This window comes from Acyrthosiphon pisum, chromosome A1 (genome assembly GCF_005508785.2).
Source record: "Acyrthosiphon pisum isolate AL4f chromosome A1, pea_aphid_22Mar2018_4r6ur, whole genome shotgun sequence".
NCBI lineage: Eukaryota > Metazoa > Arthropoda > Insecta > Hemiptera > Aphididae > Acyrthosiphon > Acyrthosiphon pisum.
In genome coordinates this window covers 87,670,201-87,680,526 of record NC_042494.1, presented here as the reverse complement: position 1 = coordinate 87,680,526, position 10,326 = coordinate 87,670,201, and the positions used below count along the sequence as shown (strand labels likewise).

At 28.5% G+C, this 10,326-nt stretch overlaps 2 protein-coding genes and 2 non-coding genes across 4 annotated transcripts; 1 reads left to right on the top strand and 3 right to left on the bottom strand.

Moving 5' to 3' along the window:
- The first annotated feature begins 1,640 nt into the window (after window positions 1–1,640).
- Window positions 1,641–4,583, top strand: LOC100160119 (fibroblast growth factor receptor substrate 3). The gene is made up of 3 exons (XM_001951619.5): window positions 1,641–2,126; window positions 2,206–2,457; window positions 2,869–4,583. Exons 1-3 carry the CDS (start codon window positions 2,076–2,078, stop codon window positions 3,349–3,351), a joined length of 786 nt encoding a protein of 261 aa, XP_001951654.1. The 5' UTR covers window positions 1,641–2,075; the 3' UTR covers window positions 3,352–4,583.
- A 761-nt stretch (window positions 4,584–5,344) lies between these two features.
- On the bottom strand, window positions 5,345–9,949 carry LOC100168998 (serine/threonine-protein kinase grp). The gene is made up of 10 exons (XM_001951630.5): window positions 9,706–9,949; window positions 9,271–9,350; window positions 8,547–8,770; window positions 8,420–8,484; window positions 8,226–8,351; window positions 7,873–8,005; window positions 6,732–6,935; window positions 6,307–6,521; window positions 6,110–6,241; window positions 5,345–6,045 (listed from the first exon to the last, which is right to left on the bottom strand). Exons 2-10 carry the CDS (start codon window positions 9,333–9,335, stop codon window positions 5,836–5,838), a joined length of 1,374 nt encoding a protein of 457 aa, XP_001951665.2. The 5' UTR covers window positions 9,336–9,350; window positions 9,706–9,949; the 3' UTR covers window positions 5,345–5,835.
- On the bottom strand, window positions 6,617–6,677 carry Mir306 (microRNA mir-306). The gene has a single exon (NR_040210.1). It is a non-coding gene; the product is annotated as a microRNA mir-306 (primary transcript).
- Mir9b (microRNA mir-9b) lies at window positions 7,723–7,786 on the bottom strand. Its single transcript, NR_040176.1, has one exon. It is a non-coding gene; the product is annotated as a microRNA mir-9b (primary transcript).
- Window positions 9,950–10,326: the final 377 nt, after the last annotated feature.

The window sequence follows — 10,326 nt, the reverse complement described above, 5'->3', positions numbered from 1 at the left end:
TCGCGTTTTCTCGGGTAGGAGAGGTGTACAAAATTGTACAAAATAAAGTACATAATACTGGATAATTTTGATATTCAGATTCAAACTTGGCAGTGCTGGGGTAACGGACCTAACTATTATTTCCAAATAATTTTTCTTGATTAACCAACTGACTGACTTCATCATCGCCTAGCCAGAAGAATCGAAACTATGAGTGATACATTTGGTTAGCAGTTTCGTTTTATGATGTAGAGACCCACTAAAGCAATGATTTTTCAAAATTCAAATTATAAATAGGTCCTCAATCAAGGATTTTAAGATTCACGGTTTAAATTGTAACTGGTTTTGTATATAAATGGTTGCATTTGGTTACTCAGGCAGATTAGCTACAAGGATGAATCAAATCTATGGCCGTGGCACGAACTAATAGTCCGCAATAATTTGTAATTCCGTATTTTAATTACTGTTTATTATATTAATTATTTTTCATATAATTACTGATAAGCTCGAAAAAGTTTTATTCTATGAGACTATATATTATTTTATACTTTTGATGGTGAAATGGAATACCATGCATGATATTAAAGTACAGTTAAAAATTCCCAGGGGGGGGGGGGCAATGACCTTTTTGCCCCTCCACCCACTGCGGGCGCCCTTGTCGCCCGTTCACGTTCATAGGTATTTATAGTGAACGTCACTCGTTTTTTTTAGAATAAAACGTGAATGTGAACGACCTTTATATATTTAATGAATTTGAACGATTTTTAAGACGTTAAAATGTAATTATTATTTAATAAATATTGATTGATAATAATATTATAATATTACGAATTATAAAAATAAAATACATGCAATTCCGGTGGGTACGGTTGAACACAAAACAACAATTATTATATTATGATTTCCACGATTTTGTAATCGTATTCAAACAATACATAAAAATATAAAAGAAACGAACGGACGAAATGAACGCGTTCATATTTTCAAAGAACGTGAACATGAACGTGTTCATTTGAAAAAAATATGAATTTGAACCTAAACGAGTTCCTTTTTTAAGCACTGTACGTGAACGAATTCATTTTTTTAGTGAACGTTCCAAACACTGAAATTACTAGTATAATTAATAATTTTAATAAAAACATTATAGAAAGGACAAATTTTGTTATTTTTCCTTGAAAAAAGAACTTGTTTATTTTCTCGTTCTTTTTTTATAAAAAGGAATTCGTTGAACGTGCTGTTCTTTAAAATCGGAAATTGAAAATCGATTTCCCATAAAACCTAGATATTTTGTCAAAGAGCTTATACATGTATACAAAATTAAAATCAGACATCCCCTATGTGCAGTAATTTACCACCGCTTATTGGTCTAAAACGTATGAAAAATACCTACCTCTACTAAGTTAACTATTTTTCTCATCTATTGCAGTGGACAGGGATTTAAAATATGTAGGTGGCCGGGTTCATCAAAGTAAAAAAAATGCTCTAAAATATTTTGGTATGCATATTGCATAGTTCATAGTTTCAAACGTTTATGAATACATAATTTAATATTATTTTATAATATCCATTATGCATTGGTTGGGGGGGGGGGGGGGGTGTTACAGCCTCGGTCAGCTGATAACAGTTAACGATCGACGCCGTAACAACGATAACGGTATCAAAATCTTTGTTTTCTGTTAGTTACTACTTAATATCTTAATTTTTATTCAATAACCATATTATAATTTATAACAAATCAAAAACAATTATTAATAATATAGTTATTTTCTAAAACATCGATTAGCTTGGCGGACCGGTCCATAGGTTGGAGACCCCTGTCTATAGAGGTCTACAATAGGGCATAGATTAAAAACAGTAAACACCGGTGCAGTGGTGGTGCTCTACTGATCTGCTCTCTGCAGTCTACAACTTACTATCTACTCCCAACGAGCGACAAGTCGCTAATTGTCTGTTATTGTTAAATGTTAATTGCGTTCCTCTTTTTTTTTTTTTTGTCTCCCAATTGATCAACTTGTCGCAATAAGTAACCACCGCCGACTACCCAGGGGATAGGTCTAGTTTAAAATTTGTGTTACCCGAGCTATGTAATTGTGACAATGGGCTGTGTTTACAGCAGCAGAAAAACCCTGCCACCTTTTTTCTTCAAAGTAAGTACCTAAAGCAAAATCAGTGGTCTGGACCAGTCATTTACAAATATAAAATATCATTAATTTACCTTCTTCACAGGTCATAAACATAGACGACAATGGCAAAGAAAAATACCACGGCCAAATGGAAATCGCCACTAGCAACCTGATATTGCATAAAAGCGGAGAACCATCGATTATATGGCCGTTGAGCACGATTCGCCGTTACGGATATGAAGATTTCATGTTTTGCTTTGAAGCCGGCCGTGCGTCTCCATTCGGCCAAGGCATATTTGCGTTCAGAAGTAAAGACGCTAAAAATATTTTTAATGCAGTCAAAGAAAAATTACAGGTACGATTAAAAAACGTTGAATGCAATGATATTATTATTTATTATTAAGTAGGTAGACTTTATAAACCTATTACTCGTTTACATCTCGACAATTAACTAGCATTAAAACAAAATTAAGAGAGAGAAATATAACATTGAACGCATGGAATGACTTATTAATTTATAATAAAATGCTGTTTGAATAGAATTCAAAGGTTTTAATTTTCTTGTTAGTTACCGTTTATAGAATAAATTATATTTAATACAAAAGTGTGTACCTAGTGAGGTTAAAGGATTTATTTGAGGATTCAAGAATAATGGCTAAAAACTTCTTAAATGGCACTGTCATTAACGCATGAATATCTGATAAATCTATATTAATATGTTATATCAATATATTTTATTAAATTAAGAAAAAATCATGTATTTTAGATTGAAAGTGGAACAGATCCAGTCAACGATCTCGCTTCTGAAGTACGTAATTATTCTGGCCAGTCGTATACAAGTACACATACAATTGAAAAAGTTTACGATGAATTCAATTTCAATGGAATAAGGTTTAGTAGCGAGTCAAACAACAACTTCCAACCTCCAGATCTCATGCTGGATCCAGATACTGCATTTTTACCAAGGAGTTCATATGTAAACATGTTGAACGACAACGAAGAAGACGATGATTTGTTCAATGATCCATTTGAGTTACCCAAAGATACTCCCACTTATACTGAAGTGGAAATAGCTGTTTGCACACCTAAAAGGAAGAGTGAATCATTGCCCACTTCCCCTACAGAGATACCAAGTTATACAGCAATAGACTTCAATCAAACAATGCATTTAAGTCAGAAAATGCTTAGGGGAAGCGATGATTCTGGGGTAAGGAAAACTAGACATGATTCTACAATGAGCAATCCTTAATATTACCAGACCATGATTCGGAGACCAATTATAAATATATCTAACCAGATCTGTAGCACCAGAATATTTATAATGATCTTTGACTGCTCGTTGTTTGTCTATTATTTTTTCAACTTTTGATTTTGCTTCCTGCATTTATTGCATTTATATTGTTCGGTGCTTTTTTTTTTTTTTTAGTGAGACACTGTTAGATCAAAATTAGTAAAATTAGTTGTGTTAGAGTAAATAGAGGTAATAAATATTAAAATGTTACATTTTATATTTTAAAATTGTAAGGAATATTAATAATTCCTAATAACATTATTAACTTTTAATTTAAAAGTACACTTATTTAATATATGTGCCAAAGCTGATGTGATGTGTTTTTCACTACACAGATCCTTTTTAAAGATAATAATATTTAAATATTTTATCAAACACTGGAGATAAATAATTACTGTTATATTGTTAGTTGTTACTATAGTTTTTTATGATCTGTTAATTGTAACCAGTTTTGCCAAATAATTTGTACAAATTAAATATTTTGTAAAACAGATACACAAATGTCAACATTATTATTTGTTTTACGCAATTATTTTGTGCCATATACATTCCTCAAGATTGTTCAGACTGAATAATTTTCTTTGTTAAAACATTGTTTATGATTTGTATTTTCACCAATACAAATAAAAAACAATAAAATAAGAAATGCATAATATTTTATATCAAATAAAAAACAATTTGATAATAATTCATATAAAATAATATAGTTTTTTATAATAGTCAGTTAATACCAAAGAATTAATGTTAATTACAAGACATAATTAAGAAATTAATTGTCCAATATAAAAAGAAACTGTTGTTAAAAAAAAAAAAAACTAGTATGGTTGATTAGTCATTTTTCATGATTAAATACCATAGTATATTGTTAGTTGTTACTGATTATTATAGGTTTATTTGTAAGAGACGATTATAAATATTTATAATTAGGCATTATGATCATATTATATTCCATAGTAATCAGTGCTCGTAGCCCATGTTTGTGAAATGTATTTATTTTTTATAAATCAAATAATTATAACCTATATTATATTATATTTATCATGTTAACTTGTTTTTGTAAATTTATTAATAATTGGTATTCTTATCAATTGTGTAGACCATTAATTAGTCAATGGCACTAGTGCACTACTACTATCTTGTAAATATTTTTACAGGAACAATTAAATACGTTTTATGTTGGAAGACCGTAATTATTGTTATTTTTATTCCATAGAATTTAATTCGCTACATTATTTTTTATTTGACTAAAACTTCTGCATACATGTTATCATCTTAAATCCTGAACATTTTTATTTTATCATTTCATTCCTATTGGAATCCTCTAGTATGAATAATATCAATGTCAAACCTTACTTATTCAAGTGCGATTAAATTATTATTATTATAACGGTATAATTAGACAATATTTGGATTAGTCCATTGGTCATTTTTAAAAACCAACTGAACATTGAATCATTTTTATTTGTTAAACAAGTTTAATGAATCTAGTATATCTAATGTCCTTAAGTCGTTTGATCAAAAATTAATTTTACGTTACACAGTTATACAAGTCAATGAAAAATTGTATCAACACAATCGCCATAACATACAGACTTACATTGCTTACATCACTCAATTATTTCAACTAAAGTGTGCAACGTCTTATAAGTTATTGCCTCAAGCTTTGGGTTTCAATTATATTACGTTACGGCTAGTTTTAAATAATTTCAATAAATTTGAATTTATTGAAATTGGTTTATATTTAAATAAATGCTATACTTGGAAGTGTTGTTAGGAATTTGTCTTAAAACAGCATAAAAATGTAATACATAATATTAATTATTGTTTTCATTATCAATTCAATAGTTCTAACACAATATGAATTTGGAATAAAATACAAACAAGTCAATAAATTAAAACAACTGATTATTTACAGAGTAAGTAATTAAAAAAATGGTATTAATTAGTTCTCAATTATAATATGCTCTTGAATGTACAAAAAAAAAAAAAAATAGAAAAATATTTCACAAGTTTACAAAATTGAAATATGATATAATCACAGTAGTAACCATAACTGTGGTTGTAATTACCATTATAGTGCACAGTATAAAATAAAATAAAATAAATATCTAGTCATTTTTTAAGGCTATTGGTCGTAAGATAAATATAAAATATTAGATGAACACCATAACATGGTATATATTGTATCATCCTGTACTATTGTAGTTAGCATTATAATTCACAGTAGTTTACCATAAAAAAATATAATAAGGACAAAATAATATTAATCTGTATTGTTAAACATACTCATACGTACAGTTGTACACATTCTTTTAAAATACTTTTCCAAAGATTGATCTACTTCGTACAAAATGATACCTATTAATTAATAAATTATTTTTTATACATCAGTCTTGATTATCTTCTATATAATATTAATATTATATGATTAATATTTGTGGTTCATGGTACTGTATTGGTTGCCATAGCAACAGGCCACATCATCGGACCTTTGGATATCAATTTTGACATTGCATTTTTAATGGCAACGAAATGTCTTTTAAATTCTAAGCCACAACCTCTTGAAAGTCTGAAGTCCATGAGAGTCTGATGATTCATTGGAATCACATTAGATTTAAACACTAACCGCTGATCAGCAGTGGTAATTGTAACCTAGAGTCAGATGAAATATTTTTTATTTCTGTTATTTTAAAATCTATTTTAATAGGTAACATACCAAACCAGATGTATTGATTTTACATGTATAACCCAAATCATCAAGAAACTGTGACAGAGTGGCTAATGCTTCATCAGACGATAAACAAACAATAAATCTCGTCATTCTCTTGACTAATTTCTGAATAGAATTCTAAAAAATAACAGTTAAAATTGTATAAAAAAAAATTTTTTTTGTACTTAAAATTAATTAATTACGTTTAATGTAGTAGATACTGTTTGTGATGTCTGAATTTGTGAAGACAGCAACAAATCTTCAACCTGAGTAGGCTGGGTAAATGAATGTATATCGGATTCATTAGGTGGAATAGATACAGAAAATGGCACGGCTGCTGGAGCGGGTTGAGAATAACATGGACGGGCATCATCAAACCCTCTATCAGACAAAACCGAAATGCCCACTTTCTTGTTGGCTAAAGAAACGTAATAGTATTGTATTAATATTAATTTCAAATATCATTTTCAATATATTTAAAAGTACTATTGAAAATAATTATTCTAACACAGAGTTAAGATACCCAGAGATTACTGATGTTTGTTTAATTACTCAGAAATCACTTGGTACCTGAATGTGTATTAGATTCTGTCTTAAGTAATATTAGCTTGATTAAATAAAAATGTACCGCATGTTTTTGACTTAGTGAACCAATTATGAGATTGAATTTGTGATATATCATATCTTCTGGACGGCGTGGGTATCAATATTTTTCTTACAAGCGACAAAGCCAAGGTATCTAATTTGCACCATGGTGAATGACTAGCATAATCAGTAGTCTTCCATAATTTATAATCTTCATCATCACCTGACGGCATTTCCCAAGGTAACTCTAAATTCATAAAAATTCATAATTTAGTTATTTGTTACATTTATATTATTATATCTATAAATAATTAAATCTTTCTATGTAATATAACAGAGGTAAAGATTGGAAATTAATTTTGTTGTTATTGAAAAATGCAAAGTAAATGTATGCATGCCCACTCATATTAGGAAAACAATGTTTAAGATTTAACTGTAATAACTATTTTCATAAAAAAGAAATCTGCAGTATTAAAGTTTTAGGTAAATCTTAAGTAACAAATTTACTTTAAACTGACAATTTTAAAGTTAAACACAATATTAAAACTATTAATATTGTGTTTGAATTTAATCAAAAGATTACTAAATAAAGTTATATGTAGAATTACAGTGTGCTCCACTTAAGATGTAACAGAATTAATCATTACTTGGAATTTTGGTTATAACAGAGAATACTAAAATATTATATTTTATAGATTTAGGGATAACATATTTTGGATAATATGTTTTGTTTATGTACCTTCTAAATTGCCTGAGTTATAACAAATAAAAATTAATTGGATCAATTTACGCCAACAATATTTCTTTTCAGTGGTGGGTGGGAGTATTACTGAACAGATATCTGATCAAGATATTAAAATTAAAAAAATATGTATTAGCATTCCCTACTATTAACAAAATATAAGAATTTTATTTGAGGTAATTTGTAAGGTATATTGTTCTATATGTAGGACACACTGTTTAATTATTAATTAATATTTTAATTAAAATTAGGTATTAACTATAAAAAATAGAGATGAAGTATCAATTGCCAATAACATTGGTACAGAAGCTTTAGGGCGTCTCTTTAAAATATACCTACAGCTAAAGTACCAAAGAGATCAACATTGACACATTAATGAATTACCATAGTATATTAGTGAATTAATGTAAGTAATTTATTAGTGTTTATTCAAAATAATTACCTCCAGCAAGCATAGAAACGAGTATAATACCACATGACCAAATGTCAGAAGGTTCGGCTTGATAAGGTAACTGTGACAGAACTTCAGGAGCTAAATAAGGTCGAGTCCCACACCTCTTTTCAAGTTTACGCCGCTATTAAAATAAAGCAATAAAATACATTTAATTATTTTAATGGGTATTACAAAAAAAAAAAAATATAAGCACAAAATGATTCTTTAAATGTGAATATTAATAATAAATAGGTTATTATTAATTTGTATTATATACATATTTTTTTTATTGATAATAAATAAATTCTATATATTAGCTGATTCACATGAAAAGAAACACGTACAAAATAAATATTACCTACTTTTCCACCACATAAAAATAAAGTTGCTAATCCAAAATCACTTATTTTTAAATTTCCATGTTCATCCAATAATAAATTTTCTGGTTTCAAATCTCTATGAGCAATACCATTATTATGTAAATATTCCTAGAAAAATATAATATAATTAGTAACATGTTTAGATATAAACTTATATATAAAAACAGGAAACATACAACTCCAGCAAGCAACTCTTTAAAAAACTTCTTAGCTTCCGGGTGAGGCATTCCAATGTCCGGTTCTAAGTTACAAACAATATTTATTACTTTCAATTTAATAAAATATAAATATTAATTAACTTACCAATTCGATCAAACAGTTCACCTCCTGATGCATATTCTAAGAATATAAAATAATGATCTTTGCTATGACGATGTCCAAAATATTTTATAATGCTCGAATGCTTCAATCGAGAATGTATAGCTGCTTCTTTTTTTACCATCATCAGTGCATCAGGAAAGTTTTTTAAATCAACTGTTTTCATAGCTACAGTGCCATTGGTATTTCGGTTTATCAAAAGTTTTACTCTAAAACATATTATGAATACAATGATTATATATTAGGTATACTTTGAATATATTAGATATTATGTAGCAAATAATAAAATAACAGAAATTATTTTATTAAAAATAGAAATAAAAAATATTGTACCTATTATTTTTTTGGAGATTTATTTATCATCTAATTACATTTATATTTTTAAAATGCCAAGGAATAAAGTACAGTGCTTTGTAAAATATGGAATTGAGAATCCTATGCAAATTTAGTATAATATGTAAACATAAAAACAGGTCAAAACATATGTATCAAAACTGAAAAAAACTATAAGCAATAGGTACTACAGTTCACACTGGCTATGTCTCGTCTCTAGTTTATTTTAAACATGAGACCAATGAAATCGCGTAATCCTACTTCAATTCAAATAAATCAATGAACCCCTGTATTTAAATCCAATACAGAGTTACCTAAATTATAGCAGACAGATTTGATATGGTATAATAATGTACATATTAAAATCTGAACATACTCGCCAAATGTTCCTTCGCCCAACGTTTGAGCAATTCTCCATCCTTCGACAAATTCAGTACTCATTTGTAGTTCTTAAATCTGAAAAAAAATACGTAAGCATTATTTATACAGGTAGTAGCATTGATTCAACATCGCCAAGCCACCTTCAAACACGATGCTCGTTTAACTAATATATCTCATAATCTATCCATTAAAAAACTAAATGCAGAATGGCAATATGGGTAGGTACCTCGTACTTATATATCTACATATAATATCATCTTTTACAAAAAAAACACATGTACTTATAAGTAAACTACGTGATGATTATTATTTTTCAAGGGAGTGTCTATATCAAGATTTTGATTCGTACAAGAGCAAACAAAAATATTGAATACATATTGTTGTTCGCATTGTAATAAAGTCGAATATTTAATAATGGAATATTACTCACTGCTTGGATTATAGCACTTATCTTTCTTGATGAACTACACGTAAACGGCAAACGTGGTTTAGACAATGACAACCTAAGTTTGAAATCCGAATTCTAAATCGCAAAAAAATGTGTTGGGTGGATAAAAAAAAAATACGTTTAACAACAAATTACTAATGTTAGCAATTAGTAAATAGTGAATACTGAACGTCCGAACAGCAAATTCCGTTAACGTTAACCCGTTTGTTTTTCAAAAGTTTAATTTTTGAGGTTAGTTTCGTTGTTTCGTTTTTCCAACAATCGAATAATTTTATGAACTATCGATAACACGACAATCCAAGGACGTTGTAAATGAACACTGGATTTAAATTTTGAAGGGACCATAACAATTATAGATTATAGACTTATTAAGATGGGTACCTATTATAATGTCCGTGATTATAATATATTATTATTTATTATATTGTATCTTAAATCATGTACATATAAATATAAATATTTTTATGTCTGTGCTGCTAACCACCTAACCCACTAATAAAGTGGCAATATTTAGGAAATATGCAATTCTGTTGACCCACCGCCCATGGCAGTTGATGTATTACTCTATTAGTTCTCAATGATGATTGGTAGATTTAGGAGGTT